General features: G+C 39.0%; 1 protein-coding gene across 1 annotated transcript in view; it reads right to left on the reverse strand.

Annotated features, from left to right (window-relative positions):
- LOC136864124 (short-chain specific acyl-CoA dehydrogenase, mitochondrial) overlaps positions 1–21,593 on the reverse strand; it is a 96,948-nt gene that overhangs the window by 38,824 nt on the left and 36,531 nt on the right. Inside the window, exons 3-5 of the mRNA XM_067140728.2 lie at positions 11,798–11,907; positions 6,949–7,100; positions 3,384–3,572 (exon numbers count right to left, since the gene is read on the reverse strand). Of these exons, the coding sequence (XP_066996829.1) occupies positions 3,384–3,572; positions 6,949–7,100; positions 11,798–11,907 (451 nt within the window). The remainder of the gene's footprint in view (positions 1–3,383; positions 3,573–6,948; positions 7,101–11,797; positions 11,908–21,593) is intronic.

The following is a 21,593-nucleotide window of genomic DNA, read 5'->3' on the forward strand; positions in this document are numbered from 1 at the left end:
TCAAAGGCATTTATGTTGACATTTGGGGCTGCAGTGAGAATTAATGGTAGAATGTGTTCTTGGTTCAGGGTACTTACAGGGGTTAGACAAGGCTGTAATCTTCCATCCTTGTTGTTTGTAGTTTACATGGATCATCTGCTGAAAGGTATAAAGTGGCAGGGATTCAGGTAGGTGGAAATGGAGTAAGCAGTCTAGCCTATGCTGACGACTTGGTCTTAATGGCAGATTGTGCCGAAAGCCTGCAGTCTAATATCTTGGAACTTGAAAATAGGTGCAATGAATATGGTTATGAAAATTAGCCTTTTGAAGACTAAATTGATGTCAGTAGGTAAGAAATCCAAGAGAACTGAATGTCAGATAGGTGATACAAAGCTGGAACAGGTGGATGATTTCAAGTATTTAAGATGCAAGTTGTCCTAGGATGGCAATAGAGTAAGTGAGATTGAATCAATTTGCAGTAAAGCTAATGCAGTGAGCTCGCAGTTGCAATCAACAGTAGTCTGTAAGAAGGAAGTCAGATCCCGGACAAAACTATCTTTACATTGGTCTGTTTTCAGACCAACTTTGCGTTACGGGAGCAAAAGCTGTGTGGATATCTTATTCATAAGTTAGAAGTATCAGACATGAAAGTAGCAAGGATGATTGCTGGTACAAAAGGTGGGAACAATGGCAGGAGGGTATCCAGAATGAGGAGATAAAGGGTAAGTTAGGAATGAACTCGATGGATGAAGCTGTGTGCATAAACCGGCTTCAGTGGTGGGGTCATATGAGGCGAATGGAGAAGGATAGGTTACCCAGGAGAATTATAGACTCTGTTAGGATAAGAGAAGTAGAGGGAGACCAAGATAACGATGGTTAGACTCAGTTTCTAACAATTTAAAGATAAAAGGTATAAAAATAAATTATGCTACAGCACTAGTTGCAAATAGAGGACTGTGGCAACGTTTAGTAAATTCACAGAGGCTTGCAGACTGAATGGTGAAAGGCATAACGGTCTATAATGATGATGTATGTAATTATTATTATTATTATTATTATTATTATTATTATTATTATTATTATTATTATTATTATTATTATGCTATTGGTTTTACATCCTACTAAATACTTTTATGGATTTTGGAGATGCCAGAGTGACAGAATTTTGTCCTGTAGGAGTTCTTTTATGTGCTAGTAAATCTACTGACATGAGGCTGGCATATTTGTTGAGCCCCTTCAAAAACCACCAGACTGAGCCAGGTTCAAACCTGCCAACTTGGAGTCAGAAGGCCAGCGTTCTACTGTTGAGCTTCTGAGCCTGGCCTCAACCATATAATACAGCATATAACAGTAATGGAAAGGGAATAAAGATGTGTATGAATATACAGAACACACAGATAGGATGACACAAAAAGCGAAGATTAACTCTTCAGCTTCACACACTGCTGTCTTCAGTTGGGCTGTACTCTTCAACTCACGATTTTTCAGATCTATTCCTTCTCAGCATCTGACGAGTTCATTTCTGTCAATGGATTCCTTTCCTATCCGCTTTCGTTTCAGGTTCCTTATCTTTTTACTGCCTGTATAAAGCAATTCTTTCATCTCTTGCTTATCTTAAGTTTATCTTTCTCCTTATCTTCCATGTCTCACATTAAGAACAAAGCTCTCTCATGAACGGCCCTCTCACTGAATGTTAATGACCACCTACTGGATGAACTTGTAAATCTTCTGTTGCTCCCTCTGTCCACACTAGCCTATGACTGTTTTTCCTTTGGGCATGTTACTATTCTATCATTCTATCTTTGATAGATGTTCATTCAGTCTTCAACTGCAATAGGAGTTCCTTATTTCCAAGTCGTATATATAAAGATAGGAATATGAATAGGAACACAACAAAATAAATAAAATGACAGGTCAGTGCAGAAAGAGAAAACAACAGAAAGAGGAGATAAGAGTATTATCGGCACACTTTATCTGGATGCATTTACACCCTAGTGCTGAATCGGCTGACCTCGGCAATCTTCGAGATTCGTACTGGCAACCTTTGATACACAAACTATGAATCGCTTAAGCGTAGTTGTGCGACATCTGGCGTTCACTTTACGTACTAGTACTGTTGTTGTTTACACAGCAAAGCCAAACTATAGAATTCATGCTAGGGACAAGATTTGCATCGAGAAATGTTATATAATGTGTACGTGACACAGTTGTTGGCTTAAGATAATAATGGTTTAGAAACTTCATATCGATCGATCATATTCTCGATTCAGTTCAGATTTTATTTCCATTCAGTTGGCAGCACTACCGGAACCGGGACAGCTCCCTCCTTACTCCTCAACCCCGTACACAAATGCATCCTGAAAAAGTGTGCCGATAATAAACATGAAGGAAAAAAAAAGGACAACTGTAATCCCACCATCTTCACATACTCCCATTTGCACAGTGATGAGCTTCTTATTCATCAAAGATGATCAACTGGTATTGAACTGAAGGGGAGTGAAGTATGGAGTACGGAAAAAAAATATCTCCATGCACTGGTCTAAGTGAACTACACTTTGCAAATATCCTAGTTTAAATACAGCTCTACAGAGCAAATGGCTGCACGGTTTGGGTCACGTAGCTATCAGCTTGCATTCAGGAGAAAGTGGGTTCAAAACCTACTGGTGGCAGCCATGGAGACAGTTTTCTGTGGCCTCCCATTTTCATACCAGGCAAATGCTAGGGCTTACCTTAAATAAGGCCATGATCATTTCCTTCTCACTCCTAGCCCTTTCCTATCCCATTATCACCATAAGACCTGTCTATGCCATTGCAACGTAAAGCAAATTGAAAAAAAAATATACAGCTCTGTCGAAACCAATGAGCTAGTATTTTATTTTGGGCAATAGGTTTTAACATTGTAGCGGTTAAGAATTTCCTATCAATTTACCAATGAAAGTCTTCTTGAATCTGTTGGGTTTATTTCCACACAACATATATGTTTCTAGTATTCTCTCACTTGTAAAGCCCTCTTTTTTTTTTCCTCTTCTTACCAGGTCATTTCCTTATCTCACACTTTTCTGATTAAGAATGGAGATCCATCACAAAAAGGTCCCCCTCAACGAATATAGATAACCTTCCTCTGCCCCACTACTGGTGGGAAGCAGAAGGCCAAGAAGAAATAGATTTGAAAGAACCGGAATTGGTGAGAAGAGAGCCTATCCATGAAGATGTGGAATTTATACTTTTTTTGTGTGTGGTGTTATGCTTGACCTTGCTTCTCCTCTTTGTTGTTTTCTCTACCCCTCTATCCTTCTTGAGTTGATTCTTTGAGTGTTTCTAGGCTCCTCTGTGGCTTCCTGCACTTAATTTATATAAGTGAAGAAATTATTAATCTGAGAATGCTTCAATGATCATATACTGACCTGGGTAAGGCATAGGTATGAGGAAAGCTGTAATGCCTTTATGTTTCTTTTTCTTGTCCACTGTTGCAAGTACAACAGCAGCTGATGCCTCATAACCACTTGTAACCCAAGATTTAGTTCCATTGAGAATCCAGTGATCACCATCCAATCTTGCTGTAGTCGTTAAGGCACCAGCATCACTCCCAGAACCTTGAATATGGTAAAAAAAAAAAAAAAACCACAGAATTTACTAGTTAAAACACAACATTTGAGAATATTAGAAACAATTTATTGGACTAGTAGCATGCAAAAATGAAGTAAATCATCAAGATTATCTACATTTACTGGCGAGAGGAAGATTCCTCTATCTCAGAAAACCAGTACTGGAATTTTTAAAATTGATTCCTGGAAATGTGAGTTCACGGTACACCACAGAAAGACTTACCCCAAGTTCGAGTTAACTTGCCCTAGGATTAACTTTACTCTCTTTTGCAGAAAAATGTATATATATATTTTTTACAACTGGCTCCAAGTTGCACCGACACATATAGGTCTTATGGTGACGATGGGATAGGAAAGGGCTAGGAGTGGGAAGGAAGTAGCCATGGCTTTAATTAAGGTACACCCCCAACATTCACCTGGTGTGAAAATGGGAAATCACGGAAAAACATCTTCAGGACTGCCAACAGTGGGGTTTGAACTCATTACCTCCCGAATGCAAGTTCACAGCTACATACCCCTAACAGCATGGCCAACTTGCTTGGTAGAAAAAATATAATGGTAATGATATGTTGTCCACTATAATGATGGCATCATTAATAACTATTTTAAGAAATACCGTAAAACTCTGAAAAAAATTCTCTTCAGGGGATGCACCACATATTAAATAAAAAACAACCAAATATGCAGACTATAGTGTAAGACACAAAGCATGTTCAATTCTTTAAAAGCATTTTTATTGTACTATATGGATACAGAATGTGATAAATGCTAAATGTATTGTATGCCAAGATATTATACAGTACAATATTTATATTTTACAACACCAGACCACATTACTGATGCAGCCCTACTACGCTTAATTCTTACATGGAAAATTAAATTAATTGTAATCTCTTTTGCACACAAAAATCAACATGGATTAATAACATTTTCTAAACAATTTGACTCTGAATTGTACTCCTTGAGATATAATTAGAAACAATGATAAATTGCTATATCAGCCAGAAGTGCATCTTGCAGAGAGGTAAGTGTCTCTGTGCTCTGTGTATGAGTGAGGTGGATGTGGTTCATGGCCCTGAATGTTCTTATTAGGAAAGTGTCCCAAGAGAACATTGAGTTAATATGTTTCTGTTCTTCTATCTTTGCTTTTTTATGCAAGGGATGATATGTATTACCCATTTTAAGATTATTCCTACACACAGCTGGTGTGTATTTTAAGCTCCAAAGAGATTAATGTTTGTAGTTATATTTGTGCTGAAGATTTTTACAATTTGCTTTAAATCACACTGATACAGATAGGTCTTATGGCGACAGTGGGATAGGAAAGGGCTAGGAGCAGGAAGGAAGAGGCCATTGTCTTAATTAAGATAATAATAATGATAATGGCGTGTGGCCTCTGGAGATGCCTGGTGCAAGTCTTTCGAGTTGACACTGTACAGGCGACCTGTGCGTCTGTGAGGATAGAGCCCTAAGATGAAATCTAATGCTGAAGATGTCACCAACACCCAGCCCCCGAGCCATATGAATTAACTAATTAAGGTTAAAATCCCCAACCCGACCAGGAATTGAACCCGGACCCCTTGAACCAAAGGCCAGCATGCTAAAACCACTTAGCCATGGAGTCGGACCTTAATTAAGATGAAGCTGCAGCATTTGCCCGGTGTGAAAATCGGAAACCACAGAAAACCATCTTCAGGGCTGCCGACAGTGGGGTTCGAACCCACTATCTCCTGAATGCACAATCACAGTTGCAAGCCCCTAAATGCACTGACAACTTGCTTAGTTCATGTATAATTCTGCTAGTATATGTTCTTTTCCAGGTACAGTCGAGCCTGCCCTAATGGACATCTTCATTCAGCGGACATCTCACTATACGGACATTTTTCCATGGAACTGATTTTATTTTACATAAGACACGTGTTAAATAAGCCTCATTTAAGCAATGTGAAATTTGAAATTTTCTAGAAAGAATGGGTTTAAATTATCATCAAGGAGCATGCTAAGAAATACATCATGTGAAGGAGGTATAATAAACCTAGTGAAAGCCAGGCTTCAATTACAACAGGAAAGACTGAGTGAAGTCTAAAGAACGCGTTCTCTAATTATTGAAGCTAAATACACTTTTTTGGTTGCAAGGATACTTCAGCACACATGAAAGCTCTTAGATGTGAAAATAGACCCAACAACTTACCTATTCTGCAAGTAACACGAAAAAATTTGCAAAACATTTAATGTGTTTCTGATAAATGGCTTATCAACCAACTACCAAATTTCTGTGGCATATTTCTTCTCAAAGAAACTTTTTGGCCTGGACTGAAAAACAATCCCATGTGCTGAAATGAAATGAAATGGCGTATGGCTTTTAGTGCCGGGATGTGTCCGAGATTTCGGCTCGCCAGGTGCAGGTCTTTTGATTTGACGTCCGTAGGCGACCTGAGCGCCGTGATGAGGATGAAATGATGATGAAGACGACACATACACCCAGTCCCCGTGCCAGGGGAATTAACCAATTATGGTTAAAATTCTCGACCCTGCCAGGAATCGAACCTGGGACCCCTGTGACCAAAGGCCAGCACGCTAACCATATAGCCATGGAGCCGGACATTCCATGTGCTAATGTGCAATGACAACAGTCATAACGAGCAGTTAAACGAGCCGATTTGTAAGAATGCAATTCCAATCTTTCTTGACAAAACTGCTTGTGAAACAGAACATTTTGAACATGTTATGTACCTAAATAGAAAATTTTTAATTTGGAAGATATTAAGAGTTTATGCTGCCTGCAGCACTCTGAGCTGAGCAGCAGAAGACTGTAATACTACTGCATGTACAGGGTTCCAGCTGAAGTGGCGAGGCGTTATAAGCACAGCAGGTGATGATGAAAAAGACACAATTCAAGACTTTGCAGGATAGTTCATTTCTGAATTCTTAATCTGCAGATGTATTCTATGCATGTATATTTAACAGAAATTTTGATGAAATGGGAAGTACAGTTTGGTATAACACATCTTAGGGAAGGCCTACTCATATTAACCTAACTTGTTAGTATAAAGCACGAAGAATTTTAAAGATATAAAGAGCAGCAACAATGTATAGAAAAAGAACTCAAACTAATCCTTTGATACACTGACAACTTCAATGGTTAGTTAGTTAGTTAGTTAGTTACCTACTTACTTACTTACTTACTTACTTACTTACTTACTTACTTACTTACTTAGTTAGTTAGTTAGTTAGTTAGTTAGTTAGTTGGTAGGTTGGTAGGTTGGTTAGTTAGTTAGTTAGTTAGTTAGTTAGTTACTTACTTACTTACTTACTTACTTACTTACTTACTTACTTACTTACTTAGTTAAAGTAAGTAAAATACCTGGTTCACTCAGAGCAAAGCATCCAAGGGTTGTGCCATCTGTGAAACCAGGCAAGAATTTATCCTTCTGTTCCTTTACTCCAACTCGGTCCACCAGATTTGCATAGAGACAATTATGCACACTAACTATTGTTCCAGTACCTCCACAGCCTCTTCATAAGAAAGTGCAAACAAGAATATTAATTAATGTAATTGCTCAAAATAATATTGACATTGAATTATTTATTTAATAATATACATTTAATTTTACTGATAATCATCCAAGGGTAAATTCTGTGTATGACCTTACCAGATATTACTATCGTACCACAATACTTAACTGTGTTGAGACTGGATGTTAAGTTAATATTCTGTAAGAGCTATTCCCACAACCAGGTGTGTGTTAGTTTTACAGTGCATTTTTTCATTTCAGTGTACTCTGGGGCCAGTTTGCAAGAGCCCCGAAGTTAGAACATTTTTCTTCCAGTGGTTTAAGAATATCAAGCCAGCTCAGACAGGGTTTTATAGGCAATGATGGAGTAGGAAAGGTCAAGGAAGCAGCAATGGCCTTACATAAGGTACAGTCCCAGCATTTGCATGGTAAAAATGAAATGGCATAAAGCTTTTAGTGCTGGGAGTGTCCGTAGACAAATTCCGCTCGCCAGATGTAGGTCTTTTGATATGATGCGCGTAGGTGATCTGCACGTCGTGATGAGGATGAAATGATGAAGATGATATGCATACACCCAGCCCCCGTGCCGGAGGAATTAACCAATTATGGTTAAAATTCCCGACCACCCTGCCAGAAATCGAACCCGGGACCCCTGTGACCAAAGGCCAGCACACTAACTATTTAGCTATGGAGCCGAACATTTGCCTGGTGTGAACATGGAAAACTATGGAAAACCATTTTCAGAGCTGCCGATAGTAGAGTTTGAGCCCACCACCTCCCAAATGCAAGTAAACAGCTACACGGCCCAAACTACGCAGCCAACTCATTGGGTGGATTTAGAACTGTTTTTTGCTAAGGCAGCCAAGGTGATGGAGCCAACTAGAGAGAAGATTATCCTGGACGTGGTGCTGGTAAAACCAGATGACCTCTATAGATAAACCAAAGTAATAGATGGTATTAGTGATCATGAACCAGTTTTTGTCGTATTTAAAAATAGATGTGATAGAAAGGACGGTCTGAAAAGTAGGACTATTAGGCAGTACCATATGGCTGATAAAGCACGCATGAGTGAGTTTTTAAAAAGTAACTATGATCGGTGGAAAATGGTAAATAAAAATGTAAACAAACTCTGGGATGGATTTAAAGCAATGGTTGAGGAATGTGAAAACAGGTTTGTACCTTTAAAGATGGTAAGGAATGGTAAAGACCTACCTTATTATAACAGAGAAATCAGGAGACTAAGAAGGAGGTGCAGATTGGAAAGAAATAGCGTTAGAAACGGCTGTGGAAGTAAGGAGAAATTGAAGGAACTTACTAGGAAACTGAATCTAGCAAAGAAGTCTGCTAAGGATAACATGATGGCAAGCATAATTGGCAGTCATACAAATTTTAGTGAAAAATGGAAAGGTATGTAGGGTACTATAAGGCAGAAACAGGCTCCAAGAATGACCTCCCAGGAATCATTAATGAACAAGGGGAGTATGTGAGGATCTTCAAAAGGCAGAAGTATTCAGTTCGCAGTATGTAAAGATTGTTGGTTACAAGGATAATGTCTAATGCTAAAGAAGTATTAAAATTTGCATAGGATAATAATGACATTTACAATAAGATACAAAAGTTGAAAACTAGAAAAGTGTCTGGAACTGATAAGATTTCTGGGATATACTACAGACAATGGGTTGGGATATAGTACCATATCTGAAGTACTTATTTGATTATTGTTTCCAGGAAGGAGCTATACCAAATGAATGGAGAGTTACTATAGTAGCCCCTGTGTATAAAGGAAAGGGTGATAGACATAAAGCTGAAAATTACAGGCCAGTAAGTTTGACATGCGTTGCATGTAAGCTTTGGGAAGGCATTCTTTCTGATTACATTAGACATGTTTATGAAATTAATAACTGGTTCGATAGAAGGCAGTTTGGGTTTACTAAAGGTTATACCACTGAAGCTCAACTTGTAGGATTCCAGCAAGATATAGCAGATATCTTGGATTCGGGAGGTCAAATGGACTGTATCGTGATTGACCTGCCTAAAGCTTTTGGTATGGTGGATTATGGGAGATTACTGAAAAAATTGAGTGCAACTGGACTAGACAAAAGAGTGACTGAATGAGTTGCTATATTCCCAGAAAACAGATCTCAGAGAATTAGAGTAGGCAAAACTTTATCTGATCCTGTAATAATTAAGAGGGGAATTCCTCAAGGCAGTATTATCGGACCTTTATGTTTTCTTATGTACACTGACTGACAGAGCAAATGCAACACCAAGGAGGAGGGGTTCGAAAGGGATGAAAGTTGGGGAAAAAACAGAGTCGGCATGGAAGAATAATTGATGTTTATTTCAAACCGGTATGTAGGTTACACAATGCGCACGGCATCGACTCAGTAGGATGTAGGACCACCGCGAGCGGCGATGCACGCAGAAACACGTCGAGGTACAGAGTCAATAAGAGTGTGGATGGTGTCCTGAGGGATGGTTCTCCATTCTCTGTCAACCATTTGCCACAGTTGGTCGTCCGTACGAGGCTGGGGCAGAGTTTGCAAACGGCGTCCAATGAGATCCCACACGTGTTCGATTGGTGAGAGATCCGGAGAGTACGCTGGCCACGGAAGCATCTGTACACCTCGTAGAGCCAGTTGGGAGATGCGAGCAGTGTGTGGGCGGGCATTATCCTGCTGAAACAGAGCATTGGGCAGCCCCTGAAAGTACGGGAGTGCCACCGGCCGCAGCACATGCTGCACGTAGCGGTGGGCATTTAACGTGCCTTGAATACGCACTAGAGGTGACGTGGAATCATACGCAATAGCGCCCCAAACCATGATGCCGCGTTGTCTAGCGGTAGGGCGCTCCACAGTTACTGCCGGATTTTACCTTTCTCCACGCCGACGCCACACTCGTCTGCGGTGACTATCACTGACAGAACAGAAGCGTGACTCATCGGAGAACACGACGTTCCGCCATTCTCTCATCCAAGTCGCTCTAGCCCGGCACCATGCCAGGCGTGCACGTCTATGCTGTGGAGTCAATGGTAGTCTTCTGAGCGGACGCCGGGAGTGCAGGCCTCCTTCAACCAATCGACGGGAAATTGTTCTGGTCGATATTGGAACAGCCAGGGTGTCTTGCACATGCTGAAGAATGGCGGTTGACGTGGCGTGCGGGGCTGCCACCGCTTGGCGGCGGATGCGCCGATCCTCGCGTGCTGACGTCACTCGGGCTGCGCCTGGACCCCTCGCAAGTGCCACATGTCCCTGCGCCAACCATCTTCGCCACAGGCGCTGCAGCGTGGACACATCCCTATGGGTATCGGCTGCGATTTGACGAAGCGACCAACCTGCCCTTCTCAGCCCGATCACCATACCCCTCGTAAAGTCGTCTGTCTACTGGAAATGCCTCCATTGACGGCGGCCTGGCATTCTTAGCTATACACGTGTCCTGTGGCACACGACAACACGTTCTACAATGACTGTCGGCTGAGAAATCACGGTACGAAGTGGGCCATTCGCCAACGCCGTGTCCCATTTATCGTTCGCTACGTGCGCAGCACAGCGGCACATTTCACATCATGAGCATACCTCAGTGACGTCAGTCTACCCTGCAATTGGCATAAAGTTCTGACCACTCCTTCTTGGTGTTGCATTTGCTGTGTCAGTCAGTGTATATAAATGATATGAGTAAAGGAGTGGAATTCGAGGTAAGGCTTTTTGCGGATGATGTTATTCTCTATAGAGTGATAAATAAGTTACAAGATCGTGAGCAACTGCAAAATTACCTCAATAATGTTGTGAGATGGACAACAGGCAATGGTATGATGATAAACGGGGTTGAAAGTCAGGTTGTGAGTTTCGCAAATAGAAAAGTCCTCTCAGCTTTAATTACTGCATTGATGGGTTGAAAGTTCCTTCTGGGGATCACTGTAAGTATCTAGGTGTTTATATAAGGAAAGATCTTCATTGGCGTAATCACATAAACAGGATTGTAAATAAAGGGTACAGATCTCTGCACATGGTTATGAGGGTGTTTACGGGTTGTAGTCAAGATGTAAAGGAGAGGGCATATAAGTCTCTGGTAAGACCCCAACTAGAGTATGGTTCCAGTGTATGAGACCGTCACCAGGATTACTTGATTCATGAACTGGAAAAAAATCCAAAGAAAAGCAGCTCGATTTGTTCTGGGTGATTTCCGTCAAAGAGTAGTGTTACAAAAATGTTGCAAAGTTTGGGCTGGGAAGACTTGGGAGAAAGAAGATGAGCTGCTTGTCTAAGTGGTATGTTCCGAGCTGTCAGTGGAGAGATGGCGTGGAATGACATCAGAAGACGAATAAGTTTGAGTGGTGTCTTTAAAAGTAGGAAAGATCATAATATGAAGATAAAGTTGGAATTCAAGAGGACAAATTAGGGCAAATATTCCTTTATAGGAAGGGGAGTTACGGACTGGAACAACATACCAAGTGAGATGTTCAATAAATATCCAATTTCTTTGATATCGTTTAAGAAAATATTAGGAAAACATCAGGTAGGGAATCAGCCACCTGGGTGACTGCCCTAAATGCAGATGAGTATTGACTGATTGACTGATGTAGAAACAACTATACTAATAAGCAGTGTAATGAAATAACACAAGACAGCATGAACACTCCAAGTATATAAGACTTTAATTTTAAAAGTTCCTAGACCTTTAATATCTTGAATATCTGACCTGGCAATCTCTTCAACAGCAATGGAAAGTGCTAATGTATCAAGTCCAGCTCCTCCATATTCTTCTGATACATTAATTCCCATTAAACCCAGATTCCCCATCTGCTTGATCTGAAAAGAAGTAAACAAATTATCTACCTTGTTCTGTTCATTTAATACAAGGAATAAAATGAAGACATTTGATTTCTACATGATTATGAGCAATTTCAAAAAGGTACCAATATATTAAACAGGAAATTCTTCATAAAATTCTTCACAACAGAAGCCAAATACCTTATCCACCACTACCATTCAAATTTGTCACATAATAATGGCTATTTATACTCTAGTTCTTTTATATCATTAAATGCAAAATAAATTAATTGCAAAATAAATTAATTCCTATTCATTCTTTTCAACACTTATCTATCTATATATATAAAAAACTTGGACTGACTGACTGACTGACTGACTGACTGACTGACTGACTGACTGACTGACTGACTGACTGACTGACTGACTGACTGACTGACTGACTGACTGACTGACTGACTGACTGACTGACTGACTGACTGACTGACTGACTGACTGACTGACTGACTGACTGACTGACTGACTGACTGACTGACTGACTGACTGACTGACTGACTGACTGACTGACTGACTGACTGACTGACTGACTGACTGACTGACTGACTGACTGACTGACTGACTGACTGACTGACTGACTGACTGACTGACTGACTGACTGACTGACTGACTGACTGACTGACTGACTGACTGACTGACTGACTGACTGACTGACTGACTGACTGACTGACTGACTGACTGACTGACTGACTGACTGACTGACTGACTGACTGACTGACTGACTGACTGACTGACTGACTGACTGACTGACTGACTGACTGACTGACTGACTGACTGACTGACTGACTGACTGACTGACTGACTGACTGACTGACTGACTGACTGACTGACTGACTGACTGACTGACTGACTGACTGACTGACTGACTGACTGACTGACTGACTGACTGACTGACTGACTGACTGACTGACTGACTGACTGACTGACTGACTGACTGACTGACTGACTGACTGACTGACTGACTGACTGACTGACTGACTGACTGACTGACTGACTGACTGACTGACTGACTGACTGACTGACTGACTGACTGACTGACTGACTGACTGACTGACTGACTGACTGACTGACTGACTGACTGACTGACTGACTGACTGACTGACTGACTGACTGACTGACTGACTGACTGACTGACTGACTGACTGACTGACTGACTGACTGACTGACTGACTGACTGACTGACTGACTGACTGACTGACTGACTGACTGACTGACTGACTGACTGACTGACTGACTGACTGACTGACTGACTGACTGACTGACTGACTGACTGACTGACTGACTGACTGACTGACTGACTGACTGACTGACTGACTGACTGACTGACTGACTGACTGACTGACTGACTGACTGACTGACTGACTGACTGACTGACTGACTGACTGACTGACTGACTGACTGACTGACTGACTGACTGACTGACTGACTGACTGACTGACTGACTGACTGACTGACTGACTGACTGACTGACTGACTGACTGACTGACTGACTGACTGACTGACTGACTGACTGACTGACTGACTGACTGACTGACTGACTGACTGACTGACTGACTGACTGACTGACTGACTGACTGACTGACTGACTGACTGACTGACTGACCATCGCCGAGCCAAAACTACTGGACATAAAGAAATGAAATTTTGTGGATACATTCATATTAAGATGTAGGTGCTTGCTAAGAGGGGATTTTTGGATATTCCATCGCTAAGGGGGGTGAAAAGGGGGGGTGAAATTTCAAAATGAGTGTATCTATACCTCAAAACTTTAAAAGTTTACAGATGTGAAAACTGGTATTTAGAATCTTCTTTAAAAATAAGGAAACGCATATTTTTTGGTTTTCAGAAAATCCCAATAGGAGGGGTGAAAAAGGGTGAAAAAGGGGTTGAATGCCTTTAATCAGGATACCGGTACTTATATCTCAGAAACTGAAGATATTACAGACGTGAAAATTGGTACTTTTGATCACTTTCAAAAATAAAGAAACACGTATTTTTTTGTTTTTAGAAAATCCAATTAATGGGAGTGTGAAAAGGGGGGTGAATTTTTAAAATGAGTGCATCCATATCTCAAACATTTTAAAGTTTACAGATGTAAAAAATTAGTATTTAGAATCTCCTTTAAAAATAAAGAAACCCATATTTTTTGTTTTTGGAAAAGCCCAATAGGAAGGGTGGAAATGGGTGAAAAAGTGGTTGAATGCCTTTAATGTGGGTACTTATATTTCAGAACCTGAAGATATTACAGACCTCAAAATTGGTGTTTGGGATCTCTTTTAAAAATAAAGAAACAGGTATTTTTTGTTTTTGGAAAATCCAAATAATGGGGGGGGGGGGTGAAAAGTGTGTGAAATTTTAAAATGAGTGTGTCTACATCTTAAAACTTTAAAAGTTTACAGATGTAAAAATTGGTATTTAGAATCTCCCTTAAAAATAAAGGATCATGTATTTTTTTTTTTCTGTAAATCCCAATAGGAGGGGTGTAAAAAGGTGAATAATGGGTTGAATGTCTTTAATGAGGATACATATACCTCAGAAACTGAGAATATTACAGAACTGAAAATTTGTATATGTGATCTCCTTTAAAAATAAAGAAACACGTATTTTTTTGCTTTTGGAAAATCCAATTAATGGCGGTTAAACAGGAGTGACAAATTGGGGTGAATTTTTTGAAAGACTATATCTACAGAATATCTGAGAAACGTAAAATGTTACAGACGTAAAAAGTGGGTATTTGAAATCTCCTGTAAATGTAAAGAAACATAGGTGATTTGTTTTTGGAAACTCCACTTAAGGGGAACTAAAAAGGGGTGAAATTTAAAATGAGAATTTCTACAGTATATCTCAAAAAACTTAACATTTTACAGAAGTGAAAAATGGTCATTTTTTTATCCTATTAAAAATAAAGAAAAGTGTATTTTTAGTTTTCGGAAATACAACTTGGGTAGTGGGGGGTGGGGGGTTAAAGTGACTGAAAATGGTGTTGAATTCTTTTAATTAAGCTACTGATATCTCAAAAATGAAGATGTTACAGATGTGAAAGTTGATATTTGGAATCTGCTTTAAAAGTAAAGAAACACGTATTCTCGGGAAAATCCAATGAAGGGGGGAGGGGGGTTGAAAGAATTGAAAAATTAATTGACTTAATTGTATGAGAATACATACATCTAATAAAAACTAAAGTTGTTACAGACATGAAAATTGGTGTTTTGATCTCCTTTAAAAACAAAGAAACCACGTTTTGGGGGAGGGGAACAATCTTGAGGGGCGGGAGTGAAAAGGAGTTGAATTCCTTTCATGAGGACACATAAATCAAAAACTGAAGAAGTTAGTTGTGATAATTGGTGTTTAGAAGATCCTTTACTATTAAAGAAGCAAGTATTTTTTGCTGGAAAATTCACTCTCGGGGGGGGGGGGGGGGGGGGGTGAAAGGAAGTGAAAAAAGTGAATTATTTTTATGGGGATACATATATCTCAAAACTGAAGGTAATAGACGTGAACATTGGTGTTTGGAATCTCCTTTAAACATACAGTAAAGAAACACGCCTTCTTTTATTTTTTTGGGGGGGGAGGGTAAATAAACTTAACGGCGGTGGGGTGTAAAAGGAGGTGAGACCAAATGATTTTACTGTTCATAATATACTTATAAGGAGCCTCCGGTGCTCAGGCGGCAGCGCGCCAGCCTCTCAGAGCTGGGTTCCGTGGTTCAAATCCCGGTCACTCCATGTGATATTCGTGCTGGACAAAACGGAGACGGGACAGGTTTTTCTCCGGATGCTCCTGTTTTCCCTGTCATCATTATTTCCAGCAACACTGTCCAATATTTCATTTGACATTCATCGATCATTGCCCCAGAGGAGTGCTTCGGAAGCCGGCAGAATTCGTATTGTCGCCGCTAGATGGGGCTTTATTCATTCCATTCCTGACCCTATCGAATGACTTGAAACAGGCTGTAGATTTTCGATGTACTTATTGTGATCATAAACCGATCATTTTTTAATCTTTCCTGGGTTCGTTTTCAACAGCCATCTTTTCCTTCGGAGAACGTTCTTAGATTACAGTAAATTCTCCCGGCATATAAATAAAAATGTAAACACATTTGAAATAAACGATTGGAATGAGATTGACCGTCAAATTGTTCACCTCTATAATAAGGCCAATAATGCACGGAAGTATGTCATTCGTATCGCCAGAAATCCCGCACACTTGCCTACGCGCGACAATGGTGCTGGTCACATTGTCAACAATGACAATGGCAGCAGATGTAATTTAGCGCCAAGTAGCGGTCCTGCATCCTGCTGGGGGGTCCAGAACATCTAATAATAATAATAATAATAATAATAATAATAATAATAATAGTAATAATAGTAATTATGTTCTGGACCATCGTCAAATGTGTGGACCGCGCTGGAAACGGTTCCTGGACGGGTAATGACTAAGAATTCAGTCCGGCCGGCCGCGGGTACAGTACCGCCAAGGCACCCAAGACGGCACCACGCCAGATCTCCTGAAGGATTTGATCCATGTTAAAAATGCTTATAGGAAAAGATGGCAAAGATTTAGGAACCCAAATGACCGGGTGGAATACCTGGACCTAGCCCGGGAAGTACGAAATCGATTACTGGAAAGAAAGATTGAAAAATGGGAGGAAACCTGCCGTAATCTATTAGAAAATGAGTCAGATCGCGAATTTTGGCGGATTCTCGCAGAAAAACACTCAGATCGCAAATTTTGGCGGATTATATATGTAAAACAATAAGCATTCAATTCTAAATTTCAGTATAATACCGTAGCGAAGCACGGGTATCTTGCTAGTCTCTATATATAAAATAACTTGTCCTGACTGACTGACTGACTGACTGACTGACTGATTCATCATCGCCGAGCCAAAACTACTGGACATAAAGAAATGAAATTTTGGGGTTACATTTGCATTAAGATGTAGGTGCTCGCTAAGGGAGGATTTTTGGATATTCCGTCCATTAGGGGTGAAAAGGGGGGTGAAGTTTTAAAATGAGTGTATCTATATCTCAAAACTTTAAAAGTGTACAGATGTAAAAATTGGTATTTAGAATCTTCTTTTAAAACAAGGAAACGTGTATTTTTTTGTTTTTTGTTTTCAGAAAATCCCAATAGGAGAGGTGAAAAAGGGTGAATAAGTGGTTGAATGCCTTTAATCAGGATACCAGTACTTATATCTCAGAAACTGAAGATATTACAGACCAGAGAATTGGTACTTTTGATCTCCTTTAAAAATTAAGAAACACAAATTTTTTGTTTTTGGAAAATCCAATTAATGGGAGGGTGAAAAGTGGGGGTGAATATTTAAAATGTGCGTATCTATATCTAAAAAATTTGAAAGTTTACAGATGTAAAAATTGGTATTTAGAATCTTCATTAAAAATAAAGAAACACGTATTTTTTTTGTTTTTGGAAAATCCCAATATGAGGGGAAAAAAGGGTGAAGAAATGGTTGAATGCCTTAAATTAGGATACTTATATCTCAGAAACTGAAGATATTACAAACCTGAAAATTGGTGTTTGGGATCGCCTTTAAAAATACAGAAACACGTCTTTTTTTGTTTTTAGAAAATCCAATTAATGGGGGTGAAAAGGGGGTGAATTTTAAAAAGAGTGTATCTATATCTCAAAACGTTTAAAGTTTATAGATGTAAAGATTGGTATTTAGAATCTCCTTTAAAAATAAAACACGCGTATTTTTTTGTTTTCGGAAAATCCCAATGGGAGGGTTGTAAAGGGTGAAAATGTGTTGAATGCCTTTAATGAGGCTACTTATATTTCAGAACCTGAAGATATTACAGACCTGAAAATTGGTATTTGGGATCTACTTTAAAAATAAAGAAACATGTATTTTTTCGTTTTTGGAAAATTCAAATAATGGGGGGTGAAAAGGGGGGGTGACATTTTAAAATGAGTGTATCTACATCTTAAAACTTTAAAAGTTTACAGGTGTAAAAATTGGTATTTACAATCTCCTTTAAACATAAAGAAACATGTATTTTTTTAGGAAAATCCCAACAGGACGGTTGAAAATGAGTGAAAAGTGGGTTGAATGCCTTTAATGAGGATACTTATATCTCAGAAACTGAAGATATTACAGACCTGAAAAAAAAGGTATTTGGGATCTCCTTTAAAAATAAAGAAGCATGTACTTTTTGTTTTTGGAAAATACAAATAGTGGAGGGTTGAAAGGGGGGGGGGTGAATTTTTAAAAAGTGTGTATCTATATCTTAAAACTTTTAAACTGTACAGATGTAAAAATTGGTACTTAGAATCTACTTTCAAGATGAAGAAACATGTATTTTTGGTTTTTGGATAATCCCATTAGGAGGGGTGAAAAGGGGTGAAAAATGGTTGAATGCCTTTAATAAGGATCCTTATATCTCAGAAACTGAAGATCTTACAGACCTGAAGAACGATATTTGGGATCCCCTTTATAAATAAAGAAACATGTATTTTTTGTTTTTAGAAAATACAAATAGTGGGGGTGAAAAGGGGGGTGTATTTTAAAAATTAGTGTATCTATATCTCAAAATCTCAAAAGTTTGCAGATGTAAAATTTGATAGTTAGAATCTCCTTTAAGAATAAAAGAACACGTATTTGTTTTCTGTAAATCCCAATAGGGGGGGGGGGGGGTGAAAAGTGTGAATAAGGGGTTGAATGTCTTTAATGAGGATACCTATATCTCAGAAACTGAAGATATTACAGACCAGACAGTTAGAATATGGAATCTCCTTTAAAAATACAGAAAGATTTATTTTTGTTGTTTTTGGAAAATCTAATTAATGGGGGTTAAACAGGAGTGACAAATTGGTGTGAATTTTTAGAAAGACTATATCTACAGTATATCTCAGAAACGTAAAATGTTACAGGCGTAAAAACTGGTATTTGGAATCTCCTGTTAAAGCAAAGAAACAGGTATTCTCGGAAAATCCAATGAAGGGTCGGGGGGAGGGGGGGTGAAAAATTGAAAATTTAAATGAATTAATTGTATGAGGATACTTACATCTAATAAAAACTAAAGTTGTTACAGACGTGAAAATTGGTATTTAGATCTTCTTTAAAAATGAAACAACGCGTTGGGGGGGAATCATCTTTGGGGGCGGGTGTGAAAAGGAGTTGAATTCGTTTCATGAGGACACATATCTCAAAAACGGAAGATAATCGGTATTTAGAAGATTTTTTACTATTAAAGAAACAAATTTTTTTGCCGGAAAATTCACTTAGGGGAGTGGGGAGTGTGACAGTAAGTGAAAAAAGTGAAATAATTTTATGGGAATACTTATATCTCAAAACTGAAGGTAACACACGTGAACATTGGTATTTGGAATCTCCTTTAAAAATAAAGAAACACGCGTTCTTTTTTCTTGGGGGGGGGGGGGGGAGGTGTGTGTGTTTAAATCAACTTAACCGCTGTGGGGTGAAAACAGAGGTGAGACCAATTGATTTTACTGTTCCTAATGTACTTATAAGGAGCCTTCGTCTCTCAGGCGGCAGCGCGCTTGCCTCTCACCGCTGGGTTTCTTGGTTCAAATCACGGTCACTCCATGTGAGATTTGTGCTGGACAAAGCGGAGGCGGGACAGGTATTTCTCCGGGTACTCCGGTTTTTCCCGTCATCATTTATTCCAGCAACACTCTCCAATATCATTTCATTTCATTTGTCATTCATTAATCACTGCCCCAGAGAAGTGCGACAGGCTTTGACAGCCGACACAATTCCTATCCTCACCGCTAGGTGGGGGCTTATTCATTCCATTCCTGACCCGGTTGAATGACTGGAAACAGCCTGTGGATTTTTAATGTACTTATTCTGATCATAAACCGATCATTTTTAATCTTTCCTGGGTTCGTTTTCAAGACCCATATTTTCCTTTGGAGAACCTTCTTAGATTACAGTAGATTCGTCTGGCATATAAATAAAAATTTGAACACATTTGAAATAAAAGATAAGAATGAGATTGACCGTGCAATTGTTCACCTCTATAATAAGGTCAATAATGCACGGAAGTATGTCCTGCGCACTTGCCTACGGGCTACAATGGTGCTGGTCATACTGTCATCAATGACAATGGCAGCAGATGTAATTTACCGCCAAATAGAGGTCTTGCATCTTGCTGTGGGGTCCAGAACATCAATAATAATAATAATAATAATAATAATAATAATAATAATAATAATAATAATAAGAAGCAGAAGAAGAAGAAGAAGAAGAAGAAGAATACCTATATCCAAATAATTTCACCCACGCTAATAATAATAATAGTAATAATAATAATAATATTCTGGACCGTCGTCAAAATGTGCGGACCGTGCTGGAAACGGGTCCTGGACGGGTAATGACTACGATTGCAGTCCGGCCGCCGGTTCAGTACCACCAAGGCACCCAAGAGGACACCACACCGGATCTCCTCAAGGATTTGATCCACATTAAAAATGCTTCTACGAAAACATGGCTAAGATTTAGGAACCCCACTGACCGGGTGGAATACCTGGACCTAGCCCGAGAAGTACAAAATCGATTGCTAAAACAAGATTGAAAAATGGAAGGAACGTTGCCGTAATCTCTCAGAAAACGAGTCAGATCGTGAATATCGGTGGGTTATATATAAAACGATAAGCATTCAATTATAAATTTCAGTATAATTCCGTAGCGAAGCAAGGGTATCTTGCTAGTATATATATAAAATAACTTGTCCTGACTGACTGACTGACTGACGACTGACTGACTGACTGACTGACTGATTCATCATCGCCGAGCCAAAACTACTGCACATAATGAAATGAAATTTTGGGGATACATTCATATTAAGATGTAGGTGCTCGGTAAGAGAGGATTTTTGGTTATTCCATCACTAAGGGGGTGAAAAGGGGGGTGAAATTTTAAAATGATTGTATCTATATCTCAAAACTTTAATAGTTTACAGATGTAAAAATAAGTATTTAAAATCGTCTTTAAAAATAAGGAAACACGTATTTTTTTCTTCAGAAAATCCCAATAGGAGGGGTGAAAAAGGGTGATAAAGGGGTTGAATGCCTTTAATCAGGATACCGGTACTTATATCTCAGAAACTGAACATATTACAGACCTGAAAATTTGTACTTTTGATCTCTTCTAAAAATAAAGAAACACGTATTTTTTTATTTTTGGAAAAGGGGTGAATTTTTAAAATGAGTGTATATCTCAAAACTTTGAAAGTTTACAGATGTAAAAATTGGTATTTAGAATCTTCATTAAAAATAAAGAAACACATATTTTTTTGTTTTTGGAAAATCCCATTAGGAGGGGTGAAAACAGGGAAAAACAGGTTGAATGCCTTTCAAGAGGATACTTATATCTCAGAAACTTAAGATATTACAGACCTGAAAATTGGTGTTTGGGATCTCATTTAAAAATAAAGAAACACGTATTTTTTTTGTTTTTGGAAAATCCAATTAATGGGGGGGGGGTGAATTTTTAAAATGAATGTATCTATATCTCAAAACTTTTAAAGATTATAGATGTAAAAATTGGTATTTAGAATCTCCCTCAGAAATAAAGATACACGTACTTTTTTGTTTTTGGAAAATCCTTATACTGTAATAAGGGTGGAAAAGGGTGAAAAATGGGTTGAATGCCTTTAATGAGGCTACTTTTATTTCAGAAC

Source organism: Anabrus simplex, chromosome 2, assembly GCF_040414725.1.
Source record: "Anabrus simplex isolate iqAnaSimp1 chromosome 2, ASM4041472v1, whole genome shotgun sequence".
Lineage (NCBI taxonomy): Eukaryota > Metazoa > Arthropoda > Insecta > Orthoptera > Tettigoniidae > Anabrus > Anabrus simplex.